At 48.3% G+C, this 17,045-nt stretch overlaps 1 protein-coding gene across 2 annotated transcripts in view; it reads right to left on the bottom strand.

Moving 5' to 3' along the window:
- DLGAP3 (DLG associated protein 3) overlaps positions 1 to 17,045 on the bottom strand; it is a 61,808-nt gene that overhangs the window by 27,106 nt on the left and 17,657 nt on the right. For both annotated transcript variants that reach the window (XM_025289139.2, XM_025289141.2), the window contains 4 exons: positions 12,881 to 12,963; positions 10,317 to 11,474; positions 5,808 to 6,013; positions 5,456 to 5,528 (listed from right to left, as the gene is read on the bottom strand). In XM_025289139.2, coding sequence (XP_025144924.1) covers positions 5,456 to 5,528; positions 5,808 to 6,013; positions 10,317 to 11,423 — 1,386 coding nt within the window. In that variant the 5' untranslated portion in view covers positions 11,424 to 11,474; positions 12,881 to 12,963. The remainder of the gene's footprint in view (positions 1 to 5,455; positions 5,529 to 5,807; positions 6,014 to 10,316; positions 11,475 to 12,880; positions 12,964 to 17,045) is intronic.

Here is a 17,045-nt window from a genome sequence, read left to right as displayed (position 1 = left end):
ACAGTCCGAAGGATAGGAAAAGAGTCGGACATGACTGAAGCAACTTAGCACAATACGTAACTAATATAAACAGTGACAGAAATAAGAACTAAACTTTTATTGAGTTAAGCTATTGAGAATTCAAGGTTTATCTCTTATAGCAGCTAGCACTACCTTAGCTAAAGCAGATTAGCTTTTAAGCTGTGTTTAAATTTTCTAAAACTAAAAAGATAAATAAAGCTGAAAACGTAAGGACAGAATAAAATCTTTGGGAAAAAAAAGCAGAAAGATTTCCAAAGAAACCAAATCAGATTTCTAGGGGGGGAGAGGGGAGGGGAAAATTAAAACACAAATAATGAGTTAAGTAGTAAAGGAAACACAACAGAAGAGAAAAATAGAGAACCAGAAAATATATCTGAGGAACTTACTCCAAAGGCAGCAAAGAGAGGTAAATAAATGGAAAATATGAAGGAGAGGTTAAGATATATAAAGGAAATGATAAAAAATACCCCAAACACAACTAATAGAAGTTCTAGACGAGGGACTAGATAAAATATCTGTGTTAGTCGCTTAGTCGTGTCCGACTCTGTGTTACCCATGGACTGTAGCTTGCCAGGCTCCTCTTTCCACGGAATTCTCCAGGCAAGAATACTGGAGTGGGTAGCCAGTCCCTTCTCCAGGGGTCTTCCTGACCCATGGATCGAACCTGGGTTTCCTGTATTGCAGGTGGACTCTCCAGGGAAGCCCAGATAAAATGTAGAAGAAGCAATATTTTAAGAAATAATAATGGTGGTTTAGTTGTGAAGTCATGTCCAACTCTTGTGACCCCATGGACTGTAGCCTGTCAGGCTCCTCTGTCCATGGGATTCTCCAGGCAAGAATACTGGAGTGGGTTGATAATAATAGTCTAGTCATTAAGAATTTTCCAGACTTCTGACTTCAGACATAACAGAGTGAGGATACCAAACCCTATGCCCTAAGACAACTATAAAGCTGCACAAAGCTCTCCAAAACAACCATTTTATCACTCTGAAAATCAATCAAAGTTATACAACAAAGAAACACATTCATGAAAATTGCTGAACTTTGGGTAAGAACAATGAGTCTGTAGTGTCCTCACCTGGAGTTGATCCCATAACACAAGTTCCCAGCTCTATAAGTTGCAATAGTTCAACTAGGGTGGACCCTGCTATGAAAACCAGCTGCTTAACTGCAACTAACAAAGGGGGCTCACTTTATTCTGAGCACTGTCCATTATAGTGTCAAGAATAAGAATAACCAGCGGCACTAACAGGTTGAGGTTTCAGCACTGTTTAGAGGCAAGCAATGGGACTGGCAGACTAGACAGGAACTTGATGGGGAATTCTAGAGGGGAAAGATAGCCACAGAGAGTTTGATAAGCACTTCACATAATCTGGGTTAACTAGAGGCTGGGTGCATGTACCACAAAAATCAGAAAGGCCTTGAGCCCCCCCACATATCCCTGGCCAATAGAGCCTATGCATATGTACAGAAGGAATGTAGGAGAGCCTGTGAAAAATAGAAGCCAGAGCAGGCTTGAAAACAGCAATGTCTGTATTCCTCAGCTCACACACAGAACCATGAAAGGAGAGGAAGGAAGCCTTACTGGCTTGAAGTTTTTCAGCACAACCTCTGATCAGTCTCTGGCTGGACACTAAGCTATGCAGAGACAGGGTCAACCCCTAGGAAACCAGGCTTTAAAATAAAATCAAGAAAGAAAAAAAATTAGTGGAGACATCAGAAGCTACATCTGGCAAGGTAGACAGATTTCACAGATTTAGACCAGGAATTAACAAATAAACAAAGCAATAGCAATCTTCAAGAGGTAAAATAAGAATCCAGAGTTGCTACAATATATTAAATAAAATGTACAGTATTTATGACACTGTGTAAATAAATGAGAAAATGTGGATGTCCATGAATGTTTGATTTATTACACAAAGACTACAAGGTAGTTATTATAAGAATGTTCAAAGAACTAAAGGAAATCATATTTAAATATTTAACGGAAAGTATGACAACAGGGATGGCATTAATAGAAAATCACAACAAAGAGAAAATTTTTAAAAAAGAAGAAAAGAATCAAATGGAAATTCTAGACCTGAAAAGTACAATAACTGAAATTTAAAACTGGCTAGAAAGGCTCAGCATAAAAAGTTATCAGTAAAACTTAAGATAATCAGCATAGATTATCCAATAGAAAGAATAGAGTGGGGTGAAAGATTGAATAGAAATGAGCAGTGTCTCAGAGACCTATGGGCAACATCAAGTATACCAGTGTGCATGTAACTGGAGTCCCAGAAAAAAGATGAGAGAGAGGAAGAAAAAATATCTGAAGAAATAATGGCCCCAAACTTTCCAAATTTGCTGAAAAACATTAATCCACAGGTCAAAGAAACTCAACGAATCCGAAGCACACTAAATACAAAGAGATCCATACCCAGATACATTACAGTCAACTTTCTAAAGACAAAGAGAACATATTTTTTAAGAAAATCTTAATAACCACAAGAGAAAAAACAATTCATTGCATACCAAAAAAAATTATTAATTGACTTTTCGTCGGAAACCATGAACACCAAAAGCAGTGATGTTCAAAGTGTATAGTCAAAGTGCTTAAAGAAAAAAACGATCAACCAGGAATTCTATATTCAGCAAAACTATCCTTCAAAAAATGAAGGAAAAATAAAGACGCTTCCAAATAAATACAGACTGAAGAAAGTATTGCCAGCAGAGTTATCTTATAAGAAATACTAATGCAAGTTCTTCAGGTTAAAAGGAAGTGACACCCAAGGGTAATTCGAATCCACAGGAAGAAATGAAGAGCACCAGAAACGGTAAATATGTGAGTAAATATAAATATGTTTCACACTTTTTCTCTCAAATTCTTTAAAAGACATAAGATTTTAAAAAGGTTAAAAAAGACAGAAGAGTGTGCAAAGTAATTATTCCATTACTATTATCAGTTTATAATGAGTTTTAGCTTATGATACATATAGAAAATATATATGGCAATAATAGCACAAAGAAGGGAGAGGAAAAGGAGATATATTAGAGCAATGCTTGTATATTTTACCAGAATAAACTAGGTTTTAATTAGTTACACATGTAATTCTTAGTGCAATCACTAATGCACTAAATAATATAGTAAAAGGAATTAACAAAAAGAAATAAAACTGTACACAAAATATTTAATACAAAAGAAGGCATAAAGGAAGAACAGAGGAACAAAAATGACATGAGACAATCCAACCAAATCAATAATCACATTAAATGTGAACAGACAAAACACTCATTCAAAAGCCAGAGATTGTCAGACTGGATCAAAAAGCACATAGGTTGAAAGTAAAAGGGTGTACCAGCGAACAGGAACATGAGAGAATGTTCCAGATTTGATGAAAGACATGAATCCTCAGATTCTGGAAACACACACGTGTGTGTGTGTGTGTGAGAGAGCATGCACACACACATACACATCACTGTGAAACTGCAGGACACCGAAATCAAAGGCAAGATCTTGACAGCAACCAGAGAGAAGTGAAAATTACCAACAAAGACAGTTGGGTTAATAGTAGCCTTCTCAACAGCAACAACAGAACAGATGACAGAGGAATATCTTCAAAACACAGAGAAAAATAAATGTTGACCTAGAATTCTGTAATAAGCTAAATTATGTTCAATAGTGAGGGTAAACTATATTTTTGGTTAAAGGCAGAATTTGCCACTGACATGTACTGAAAAAAATTACTAAAGAATTTACTTTAAAAGGAAGGAACGAGAGAATTCCCTGATGGTCCCGTGGGTAGGATGTGGTGCTCTCACTGCCTGGAGCCCAGGTTCAACCCCTGGTCAGGGAACTAAGACCCCACAAGCCACACGGCACAGCAAAAAATAAAATAAAAGGAAGGAATGAAACGCAAGAAGGTATAGTGAGAGGGAACTAAAATACTGTACATGCTAAAATACTGAAGTACAAACTAAAATACTGCAACAAGTGCATGTGAGAAAGGAAGAGGTGATCAGAGCAAATGGAGAAGACAGTGGATGGAACAAGTAACCTGGAGAGGAAGGAAAAGGGCACCAGCAGTCTGGTTTTGGACATTTTAATTTTGAGATGTCTACTCAGCATCCAAGCGAGATTTCAATACACAGTTAGATATACATGCCCAGTATTTATGGGAGAATGTGGGCTGATGATAAACATTTGGAAGCCATCAGGCTCTCAATAAGATTGAAAGCCATGAGGCTGGATGAGCTCACCCAATGAGTGAGTGTAAGAAGAAGTCCAGGAAGTAAGCCCTGGAAAGCTCCAGTGTTTAGATCCTGAAGAGTTTGCGGGCCCCAGTGACACAGACTGAGAATAGGCAGCCAGAGAGAGAATCTAGAAGAATCTAAAAGATGTGGCATCCTCAAGGCCCACTGAGAGAAGTGTTTCAGGCAGGAGAGAATCATCAGCTGTGTTAGATGTTGTTGATGGCTCAAGTGAAGCAAAGACGGAGCATTAACAAGTAAGTTTAGCAACATAGGCTGGTCTTATGTGAAAAGATGACTGTGCCAGTCAAGATTCCCTGATTCAGGAAATGTAACAAAGAAATGCTGAGAGACAGCAGCAGCAACAAACAATGAAAGCCAAGGAGGGTAGACTTTTGCTTTTTGCATTGCTTTTTTTCCCCAGCAAACAGTAAAAATAGCTAACCTTTATCGAGTGCTGGCTCTGTGCCAAGAACACTATTATAATGCCTATTTTTAAATAGGGAGAGTGGGGCTCAAAAAAGTCAAGTAACTTGCCCCAGGTCACTCAGCTGATAAGAAGTGGAGCTGGAATTCAAACCCACCTCAAGCATTTAATTACTAAACTGCACTGCCTTCTTTAGTTAAGGGGAAAGTCTATACTTGGGTATAGAACTCACACTTATAAAATACCAGTTTGGGACTAGCTTCCTTGTGTTTGCATATATTTTTTCTGAACTCCCAAAAACCCTCTGAGATAAGCATCACTACAATTGTCATTTCCACGATGAGAAAACAGACGCGTTGAGAGGAAAGTATCTTGCCAGTGGTCCCCAGGGTGGAGTGGAGAGGAGAGAGCTCAAGCCCTGATCATCTCTGAGACTGAAGCTCTGCCCTCTTCAGTCTGTGCGGTCAGGCCTGCCTTTTACATGGGGTAGGGGAGCTGGGGCAGTCAGACCAGGACAGGGCTAGGGAAGCTCAGAGAACTGACACTGCCCTTCCAAGTCCATCACTTGGAGGATGCTTGGTAGTTTTTAAGGATGTGACTCTCTGAGATCCTCAGTCTGATTCAGCTCTGAGAATCCCAGGGCATGCTTCCCAGCTCCCCAGAACCAGATCTGTGCTGTCTCCAGGGGCAGATTCCTGATTTTTAAGACCAAGGCTGAGCATGGGAGCGAATCCTCCTCCCCACCCCTTACCCCTGGCATGCTGGGCTGCTTCCTACCTGTCCGGTGGTGAGGGAACGGCTGTAGCCAGGAATGGAGCTCCGCGGGTGGATCCGGGGTGGTACACAGCAGCTGGGAGAGGTCAAAATTCCAGATTCAGAATGGGGGTCTGCTAGGAAGTGGGGGAGGGGAATGAGAGCACTGGGGTCCCTGAATGGGTTCTGTTCCTCAGAAGCCCCCAGAACCTCCAGGAGGAGACTGCTGAGTAAAAGGACCCCCTCTTCATATGGGCCAGAGCAAGACTGCCCAGTGGAACCCTAAGCAGGGAACCCACGCGATGCACACCTCCTGCAGGCACCCAGCATCAGCTTGCTGCCCCCTCCCCAACCCCCAGCTCTGCCTTGTCCTTACTTTATCCGGGCCTGGTCCACACTGGAGGAGCGGCGAGTGGTGAAGCGCCGGGCGACCGCTTTGGGAGATGTCTTGGGGCTGCCGTCCGAGTCTCCGCTCTCCTCATCCCCCATGGCTTTGATGTAGCTGCCGCTCCGCATCCTGCGGCAGGGGATCTCCCCGTCCTTGCCCCCAGTGGGGTAACCCCCCCAGTCATCTTGCGGCACCTGCAGGGACAAGGGGCCTCAAGCAACTACTAAATCCGGAAGCCGGGACCCTCTTTCTTCACTGCCAGTGGGAGATGCACAGCCCTGGCTCAAGCAAACCACGCTCAGGAATATGTCAAGGCAGATCAGGTGAGGTCTCCCCTACAGGACATGCCTCTTCATCCTCCATGGGCTTTCTGCTACCTGACTGAGGGCCATCTAAAGAGTCTAAGGGCTCCCATGATAGGTGCCAAGAGGTTGAAGCTCAGAGGCCAAAGTGACCTATGTCAATCTCACGCCTAGCCGTAAGGCAGCCCCTGACATCAGTCACCTTTCACCCCTCCTTCTCCTTCATCCTCTTAATGTGCTTACATCCCAAATCCTCTGACATCCCCCTCCCTTCTGTGAAGAGCCACAGGAGGAGCGATATCAGTTTGTGTTTCAGAAAGAGCACTTCAACAGTCCAAACAGAGGTTGGATTGTGGAGAGCCAGGAGCAGGGCAGGGGCTCAAGTGGTGACAGGGAGACCAATTAAGAGGCTGATGCTGTTATCCAGGCAAGAGATGATGAGGCCTAAATTAAGACAATGACAACGAGGGGGAAGAGAAGATGGAAATGAGAGGTGTTCAGGAGCATCAGTGAGCCTGATTAGACTTGGGGGGTGAGGGGGCGGGGAGCAGTCGTGGAGGACCGGGAGGTTGCCGGCTGAGGACCTGGGGGATGGTGTTGTAGCTCACTGAGCCACAGAATCCCAGAGAAACATATTTGGGGGAAAGGTGATAGGTTCAGGGTTGAGCATCTTGAGCTGGCAAAGAACTGTGGAGCAGGTGGTTGAGTGTTTGGTTCTGGAGTTCAGTGGAGAGATCTGAGCTGGAGGCAGACATGGGGGAGTCATGGGTGGCAGCTGAATCCATAGGAGTGAATGAAACAGCCCAGAGGAAAGAAGAAAGAGAGGTGGGCAGGGATCCACTGACATTTAAAAGGGGGACTGCGAAGAAAGGGAGAGGAGCCTATGAAGTCACCTGAGAAGGAGTGGGCAGATGGGTGGGAGGGAAGTCAGGAGAACGCCCTGTCACGGAAACAGGAGACATTTCCAGAATAGAAGGAGTTGATAATGTCAAATGCCACAGTGCATGCTAAGGTTAGCGGTTTGGGCTGGGGAGTTAGAACCATATTCAAATTCTGGCCCCATCACTTGCTAGCTGTGTAAATGTGAGCAAAGTTGGTTAAACTCTGCCACAGTTTCCTCATCTGTGAACTGGTAATGATAATTACGCCTGCATCACAGCACTGGTGGAAACAATAAATGAACCAACAGAGAGTAAGGGCTCAAGATTAACTACCATAACGGTAAGCATTGAGAGATAGGAGGGTTCTCAAGAGGCCATTGGTGACCACTGTCAGGACATTTCAGAGGCCAGGAGTGTGGAAGTCAGTCCAGTAAAGGGGAGAATGAAAGCAAATGGTGGAGTCTATGCTCTAAGAACTTGGAAATGAAGGGGAGACAGGAAAGAGATGGAAGGGGGTATGGGGTTAAGGAAAGTTTGTTTTGTTTGTTTTTTTAGGATGAGAGCAATCTGGGCATGTTTGCAGGATGAGGGAAAGAGTCAGTAAAGAGAAAGATAGTCTTTAAATGTGGGGAGGAAGCAGGGACAGTTCATGGATGAAAGGGATTCCGAGGAGATGGGCTCAAGCCCTATGGAGGGGTCACCATGGGATGCGTGGTCCTAGCATCATCTCTGAGCCAAGAAGGAAGGGGATGATGGGGGCTGGGGATCTTGATGAGTCTGCAGGTGGGTGAGGGAGTCTGTAATGGTTGGCCTATGCCCGTTGAAAAGAACAGGCTAAGTGGGGGTGGGGATCAGGGTTCGGGGAGAGCATAGGGTTCCGGAGATGAACAGAGACTCTAGGGTGAGGCTAGATGAGAGGCCAGAGATTAGTGAGAACAGGGACTAAGGGATGGGTGGGCCCCATGAAGGCGCCCTCGGTGGGAGGATGGGGCGGGGAGGGGAGGGCGCTGGGCTCAATCAAATGGGAACACAGGGAGGAGATGAGGCTCCATAAAGGAACAAGGGCTCCAAGTGAGAAGGGGGGTTCTGGAAGAAGTTGGCAGGAGACCTGAATCCAGTGGGAGAATCGAGTCTCAACAAAAGGGCTGGGGAACCAACCAAGACACCTGGGCTGATACAACCAGCTTCCCCTGCTTTTGTGCCAGGGGAGTACAGGTTGTCTGTTTGTTCTCTGCCAAAAAGGCTCAGACTTCCCAGTCCTCAGATCCCCCAGAACCCTAGCCCCTGACAGGGCCTCCCCTTCCCCACACTCTACAGAGAGGAGCCACAGGCAGGCAGAGGGAGGTGACAGGACAGCCAGGGCACGCTCTGCCACACTGCAGGGTTCCCACTCCATAGCCACTGCAGAGCTGCCGGCTCCTCTGCAGGACACTGTGAGGTGCATGCTAAAAAGGAAGCCCCCAGGGAGGTCAGGGCAGCCCTGGAGAAGCAGCAGGGAGCAGCGGAGTGGAGGCAAGGCTCCAGGGATGGGAGAAGAAGGGCTGGTGTTCTCTCCTGAGCCCTTTCTTCTGGACCCTTCAATTCCCAGTTTAGAGAGCCTTCCTACCCAGGGAGAGGGCAGTGCAAGACCAATCCTGAATCCCATAAGTCTCCAGTCTCCCCTTCTGTCTCTCTCTCCTTTCTGCTTCCACTATGGCCCTTGAGCTTTAGCGAGTTCCCCACCCAGGAGAGCCCTAACATGTGAACAACTTACCAAACACGCCAGAGATACCCAAAAGACATGTGCAAGCTCAATTCTCCATGCCTCTGAACATGCTGCAGCCTCTTCCTGGAACACTCAGTCCTGGAAACGCTGCACGCGACTAACTCCAACTTGTCCACTGTGACTCTGTTCAGGGGACATTCTTCCTAGAAGCTGCTCTGAGCAGCCCCTGGCCACCACCACCCAAGTGGGTGAGGTGTCTCCTCTGGACTCCCAAGGTTCCCAAAGATCTCTTCTCTCGCCGCCTCCCTGCACTCTATTCTCTGTGTGCTGTGCTTAGTTGCTCAGTCATGCCTGACTCTTTGCCACCACATGGACTGTAGCCTGCTAGGCTCCTCTGTCCATGGGGATTCTCCAGGCAAGAATACTGGAGTGGGTTGCCATGCCCTCCTCCAAGGGATCTTCCTGACCCAGGGACTGAACCCGGGTCGCCTTCATTGCAGGAAGATTCTTTACCATCTGAGCCACCAGGAAAGCTGCCTTGTCTATCCCACTGTTAAACTGTGAACTCCTCCAGGCAGCATCTGTGTCTGCATCTTTGCATTCACAGCACCCAGGGAACACTTGTAGAATGAATGGATGTGGATTAACTATGTGAAATGTGGATTTGGGGGATAACCCTAAGTCTACTGGACTTCTAGAACTTGTCTAGACTCTTTCTCCTCCAACTATAGGAGGGCTCAAGAAGACACGTCAGGGGATGTGGGAGAGGAGTGTGAGGCAGAGAAGAGGAAGGTGGATGGCAGGAAGAGCCCCTAACCCCATCTCTATAGGATGATGGAGAGGGGACAGTGAGGGATGGACCAAGGCTCCATAAGAAGAAAGGGTCAGAGCTCCTAGCCTCACCTGCAGACACCACAGAGGTGGTAAAAGAAGACAGGGACAGTGTGCCAGTTATCACCCGCACCATCCACTCCCAGGAATCCCTAGCCCACTGCTGGGTCTGGAGCTCAGACTTCAGTGTGCACCCCAGCCCAGCAAAACCCACAGGACAGGTTCCCTGGCTCTTCCACAGCCTCATGGGTGTCCCACCGCAGGTTCCCCAGAATGACAATACCAGCAGAGGCACATTCTGGAAATAACTGACCTTCATATCCAAACACTATCTGGACCACCCAGATTTGGGCAGAAAAGAGGTCTGGAGAAGGCCTGGGGGCAAGACAGCTGCTTTCCAACTGCTGACCTCCCATCTCGGGGAAGCACAGGCAGGCAGCCCCACTCTGTCCTGTTCACTGCTCACCCTCAACCTCATTCTGCCTCCAGCCTCACAAGACAGAGGCCGGCACAGCTTGTCCTAAACAGCAGGTAGAGGAAAAGTCTTCCTGGCACTGACATACATCAAAATAGAAGGGCCCCTTCACTGCACAAATGGGGAAACTGAAGTCCCCAAAGGGGTTCAAGGTGTTACACGACAGTGAGGCAGGGAAGGACCCGCTGCCTGCAGACCCGTCATCATGGGAAGAGCTGGCTCCCATCCAACCCCTTCCACAGCCCCCAGGGCAACACTGGTGAGGACTGAGGATCCTGTTCCCCAGCCCCACCAAAGCCTCACCTGCAGATAGTGATAAGTCCTGGCTTTGGCCTTAGCCTCCGGCCCCAGGAGCCCCTTGCTGGGCCCGGCCCCTGGGTATCCATCCCGGCCCTGGCTGACCATCATGGTATGCCAGGCACTTCGCTTGACTGATTGTCCATCCAGTGACATGGACATGCCAGTGCAGGCAAGACAGCGGCCTTCTGACCCCCCCGAGCGCCCCTTGAAGCTCAAGTCCCGGTAGGACCCATCCGGAGCCTCCAGGCAGAAGGGACCCCCGGGCTCCCCAGGGGGCCGTCCACCGGCCAGGAAGCCGCTGTCACTGTCCAAGTTGTCATCGGAGCTCCACCAGCCCGCGGCCTTGGCCTGGTGCCGGCCATCCCCCTTGCGGTCCTTGCTCTTACTCCTCTTGCCATGCCGGGACTGGTGGTGGTGGTGGTGGTGGTGGTGATGGTGGTGGTGGGAGGCGTGGGGGCCACCAGAGCTCGGGCCTGGGTAGCTGTCTCCCCCGGAGCCACCTCTTCCCTCGGCCTTGGGCCCATTGTAGTCCCGCTTCCCTGGAGCCTCCAGAGAGTGGGACTTGGCAAACAGCTTCTGCACAGAGTGGACCAGGTGCCGGATGCGGCTGGGGCTCTCGCTGCGGGCCTCCGGGGCAGTGCCAGACCCCGGCCCAGGCCCGGGCCCAGCCCCTGCTGGACCCCGCTGGTATGGCAGCGTGTGGAAGCCATCCTGTTGAACTGGCAACTGCTTTTCAAACTGGTCCAACAGTGTGGGAGGCAGGCGGGGGGCACCCTTGCCCTGCGGGTGGCCCACACAGTCTTCACAGGTGTCGAAGGGGCCCTGGCCGGGGTACATCCTGGGGAAGGTGCTGCTACCCCCCCCAACCCCGGCCCCTCCTGGCCCTCCCTCGGGGCCTATGGATGGCCCCTCACTCAGGCTCAGGGGCCCTTCAGGAGAAAGGTGTCCCAGGCCAGCTCTTGGGGCACAGAAGCGGGGCTCGGTGGAGAAGGCCTCCCCGGAGCCCACCAGGTACGGGGCCCTGGCAGCAGGGCCCACGTCCATATGCGGCTGGTCGGCAAAGCGGGCTGGGCGGGGATGGCTGCCTCGGTCGCCATGGTAACCCCTCATGGCCTCAGCAAGGGCTCTTCATAGCGCTGGGGGCCAGGCCCCAGGAACCTCCTGGGAAAATAGGGAGCAATGGGATTAGGATCGAACAACAGGCCACTTGACCTGAAACTTTTATCAGGTATTCTTAGAACTGCTTAGGTAATGCATATCAGTTCGTTGTGGTTAATTGTACTGTCCTTACAGGCTTAAAAGTCATACTAGACAAAGACACTCACAAGGGCACAAAATAAGATCACCATTCATCAAATGCTGCAAAGATGATAAATACTTATTCTCAAGAGGAAATGTCCTCAACCAAACGGGTTTTTTTTTTAAATCTTAGGTAAACAAAAGTAAAAAGATACCAATACAGACATAAAAACAATAGTCAAACATATGAGCCATCATGTGAACTAGCTTTTAACAAGCTGGTGTGAGGCAAATCGAGTCAGCACCACACCTGTGTCCCATCCCTACCCAATTCCCCTGCTATGAAGAGCCAGGGCTCTGGGTCACAGCTCCCAGAAGCAATAACCAAAGAGAATGTTGGACCCAAATCTACATATCCATCACGATTCTGTAGGATAACCCCTCCCCTTCCTTCCACAACCAGTTCCTTCCATCTGGCTGGAGGCTCATTCTCCCTCCCCTCCAGGGCTGAGACAGGAAGGGATAACCTGAGATGACTCCTCCCTCCTCTGCTGGGTTCCAAATATTCCCTGATGAAATTCCCCCCATGCCTTTTACCGCCACCCCCATTTCAGTGGAGGAGAGGTCATGAAGGGAGGAGAAACATAAAAGAGGAACACTGGCTATTCAGGCAGCATCTGAATCCTAAACTGGGGTTAGAACCCAGGAGTTCCTCCTCCCAGGAACAGTGGGCTGGCAGGGCAGGGAGGTGATGGAGGGAAAGCATTGGAACCAGTGGCCCTGGCCCCCATCCCAGGCTTGCCAAGGCTACAGGACAGAGAGGTCAGCTCTCAGCAAGAACTGCCTCCAATCAGGGCTCCAGAGCTGCCAGGACAGGAGCTACAGCAGGAGGGAGTGCCAGCAGGAGGGACGGGGACCAAGGAGCTGGCAGACGGCGCCCTCCCTCATCCCAGACCAGGCTCCTGGGCCATCTGCTGACTGTGAGGAGATGACAGCCTCAAAGACTCCAGACAGCAGCACCTCCAAGGTTCACCCTCCCCTCCTCCCCACCACGGCCTCCCCATACCCACCATGGTTCAAGCTTCTTCCAGATCCCGCTCACAGTTCATCTCTGAGCACTTGCCATGTACTGGGTACTGTGCATACTCAATGTTCTCTAATCCCCCTGAAATCCTATGTGTAGATGTTATCCACATCTACCCATGAGAAAATAGCTCAAAATGGTAAGGTCACAAAGCCGGTAAGTGGGTGAGTCACTTTGCATCAAGATTCAAACCCAGCTTATTTTGATTTCAGAACCCTATCCCCCAGACTCTCTTATCACTCACCATCTGGGGTGTCCCATCCTTGGTGTCAGGATCTCCACCGCCAGGCAGAATCCTAACTTCAGAAGGCTCAGGACCACTTGCTCCTAACCAGAAAGAAAAGGGTGGTAAGCAAAGAGGAAAAGAGATTCTCCCAGAGTTCTCAGAGGACCAGTCTCTGGCCTTGACAGTTTCCCTGCCCAACCCCCCAAGCCAGGACTGATTGGATCCCCCATGATGCAGAACCTCTGGACCCCCAGGGAAATGAAGTTGGCTTCATTATGCAAATACATGCAAATAAGCTTACAGGTTGGACTACCTCCAACTGCAGGTGTCTGTGTGATCTATCCGTGGTGCTGAGCCACTGCATTTTCATTGCCCTCAAATATGATTCCATTCCACAAATATTTGTTGAGCAGCTACCATACCAAGACTCAGAGTGAGACATGAATAGAGGTGATTTAAGAGTGGTCCCTGTCATTAAGGCTTATAGTCTAACAGGGGGACCAACCTTTCACATGAGAGGGTTATTTTAGGTCCCTGTATTTTTGCATAAGCTGCTCCCTTCTCCTAGAATCTACTTTCATCCACCCCCCAACACATTCCCCTGGCTAACACTTATTCAGATTAAGCTCCGCCTTCCCTTGAAGACTTTTCTGGGTTATGCCTCTCTATTGCGTTTTTAGAATACCCTGGGTTACCCCATGAAAGCAACTATCACATTGCACTGAAATTGTCTGTTTCAGTTTCTGTCTCCCCAAGTAGAATCTGGTCTTTTGCAGAGTAGGAACCAAATTCTGTTTCTCACTGGATCTCCAGCACTCAGCTCGGGGTTTTGCCCAGAGAGGGTACCTAACAAATGTTCACTAAGTAGATGAATAAATGACTGTGCTGGAAAGAGGTTCCAAAATGTTAGGCCAGTTAAGATGAGGGCAAGAGCAGCTCCAGTAGAGGGAAACCAAGGAAGACTTCCCAGAGAAGAGTTTGCTTGAGATGGAGAACAAGATGGCTGTGTGTAAGGGAGATGGAATTCCCAGTGAAGGCAAGAGCATGCACAAAGGCAGAGGAGGTGGGCAAATAAGCAATTTTGAGGGGTGGGATGAGAGAGTTCCAGCAGACATTTGGGGTTTGGAAAACACTGGGAAGAGATGGGAGAGAGAGAGAGAGTCAGAAAGGAAGACGACTCTGAAGTTTGCAGCAGCCGTGACTGGAAGACTAATGATGCCATTATTAGACACAGGGATGTCAGGAAGAAGAGCTAGCTTTGCGGGCATGATTAATAGTAGTGGAAGAGACACAGTCAGACAACAAGAAGAACTTCCTGACCCTGAGGGATGTGAGACAATGAGGAAGATTGTGAAGTCTCCTGGGAATCTTCCACAGAGGGGAGGGGAGGGCCTGTCCAGCCTCTGGCCCACCCTATGGCCTGAGCTGGAGAGGCTGTTGGTTACCCTGCCAGGACGGGGAACTGGGGTAACCTTACAGATATCAACTGCCTATCTCCAGATGGCAATTCTTCTCCATCTTTATCCCTCTCTGGGGAAGCAGAGGGGACTTCAGACCAAAATGGCCTCTCAAATAGTTATTGGAAAAGCACTGAGAAGCATCTCTCCACCTTGGAAAGATGCTTTGATAGCTTGGTCTTTCATCCATGGCACAGTCCTCTTCCTGCCCCAAGCAGGACCCATGTCTGAGGCTCACAGCACAAAAGGCCAGTTTGGCAGAAACCCAGACCACCATGTTTACTTTGTCTGTGGCCACATCAAGCCTGGGAATGTCCACACCAATGGTTTGGACATTCCCAGGTTTTCCCACATCCCCCATCACTACACAGGTGCTGCTGCCAGCCACTGAGCCTTCATCAAGATCTTATCAAACTCAGTCTCTTTAGCATCAATCCATGTTCTCCCCCACACCCGGAGGAAGGCATGGCAACCTACTCCAGTATTTTTGCTGGAGAATCCAATGGACAGAGGAGCCTGGCAGGCTCTAGTCCATAGGGTTGCAAAGAGTCAAACACAACTGAAGCGACTTAGCACACGCGCATGCACCGTGTTCCCCCAGCTCTAGTCTCAGAGGAGATGTGCCCTGTATTTATTTCTCTACAGACAAAGCACTCCCAACTCCCTTTCCCATGTCCTACGGGGTAGTACTTGCTAGTGGAAAAAAGCACAAACCCTGACACCACAAACCCTCAGACCACCCTGAGACCTGGTGACCCACCCTCTCAAAGCCTAATGATACCTGCTCACCTATCTCCAAGGATTTTAGTATCAAGTGATACAACGTACATGAAACCACGCTATAAACTCTAAAGATTAAGCAATATAGTCCCCCATGTGAAGCCCTCGTTCTGGATTTCCAAAATCCCCAATGTCCAAATACTACACAAAACAATCAAATTCAAATTACTGAGAGAAAAGGAAGCTATCCGATTTCTGGATTTCTTAAAGAGATGATTTAATTGATACAGATTTAATTATATAAACTTCCTCCTATATCTCACGATTACCATCACATTCCTTCTGCTGCCTCCCCATTACTAAACATAATCAATAAGAAGGAAAAACAAGCAAGGAGGGGACTAATAATTCAATCCATCACCATGTCCTATGGATTTTGTTTCCTAAAAATAGATCTGCCCACTTATTTCCATATCTACCAAATCACTGTCAGCCGACTGGCCAAAACTCATTCACAACTTCCTTTCCCCTTTCCCAGACTCCCTTGTACCTAGAAGTCACATGATTCACATTTCAATAATAATATATACATTAAAAAATCTGATGAGAGTCTCTGGGAAAGATTTTGCCTTTATAATAAAAGGGGCAGGACTCGCCAGTACCATCCTTCCTTTCTTTTCAGCTTGAATACAATCACAATGCCTGGACCCAGGGCAGCTGTCTTGCCACCATGAGAGCAAGGCATAGAGAATCACAGAAATGCCGGCCCTGGAGTCGTCGAGCCAGGGAACCAACAGAAGCAGTCGCCTTCCTCCAGGCCTAAACGCAGGAAGGAATAAAGTCCTCTTTATTTAAACCGCTGTTGGCCAGATTTTCTGTATTTGCAGCAGAAAGCGCTGCTAACTAATCCAACTACCTCAGAACATCATCTCCTGCATGGATGTCTGCATAAGCCTCCTAAATGGTCTCCCTGCCTCCATTCTTACCCAGTTCCCCTCCAAATGGTCATTTGGAAACACAAATCTGATCATGTCACTTCCCTGCTTAAAACTCTTCACTGGCTTATTGATGTTCTTAGGATAAAATGCCTTAACCCATCCAACAAGGCCTGCAGGCTCTGGCCCTTCCTGGGCTTCCAAAATCCTCTCACAACACGCTCCCCACTTGCTTCCTCTGCTCCAGCCAGGCTGGTCTTTTGCAGTCCCACAATCCCTCCCATCAAGGGGCCTATTTCCCTCCCATCTGGAAAGCTTTTCCCATCCACCTCTGCCTTGCTAACTCCTACACACCCTTCAGATCTCAGCCCAGTTGTTGCTTCCTCAGGGAAGCTTTCTCTGGCCTCCCTGACTAGGTCAGATCCCCCTGCTGTTTGCTCTCAAGGCACTGTGTACCCCTATAGCTCTTCTATCATTACCATTTTCAATTTGTGTGATTCAGAAATTGTCTGTCTCTCCCATTAGAAGGTAAGCTCCGTGAAAGTGCAGGAATTCCATCCATCTTATTCACTGCATTATCTCCCCCATTCCTAGAACAATGCTTGGCAGATGGCATGTGTTGGGAAAGTGGATGCAAACCTACAAAGAACAAGATCCATTCATTTATGACATTTTAACTGCCTCCTTGGAAAAGTCCCTGATGCTGGGAAAGATTGCAGGCAAAAGGAGAAAGGGGCGGCAAAGGATGAGATGGGTTAGATGGGATCACCAATTCAATGGGCATGAACTTGAGCAAACTCCAGAAGATGGAGGAGGACAGGGGAGCCTGGCGTACTGCAGTCCATGGGGTCACAAAGAGTCGGACATGACTGAGTGACTGAACTACAACAACAGAAATGCCAAGGGATAGATATTACCCCACCCCCCAATTTGCAGAAGAAACTGAGGCTGGGAGGGCCTAACAGACAGTCCCAAGGCTACACAGTCGGTGGCAAACCCAGAAGTGAAACCCAGCATAGCCTCACTCCAATGCCTTAGCTTTTCTCCTTCCCATGCTGCTGCCCAGGGAAG

This window comes from Bubalus bubalis, chromosome 6 (assembly GCF_019923935.1).
Source record: "Bubalus bubalis isolate 160015118507 breed Murrah chromosome 6, NDDB_SH_1, whole genome shotgun sequence".
NCBI lineage: Eukaryota > Metazoa > Chordata > Mammalia > Artiodactyla > Bovidae > Bubalus > Bubalus bubalis.
The sequence above is the reverse complement of the archived record's forward strand: the minus strand, read 5'-3'. Positions and strand labels throughout refer to the sequence as shown.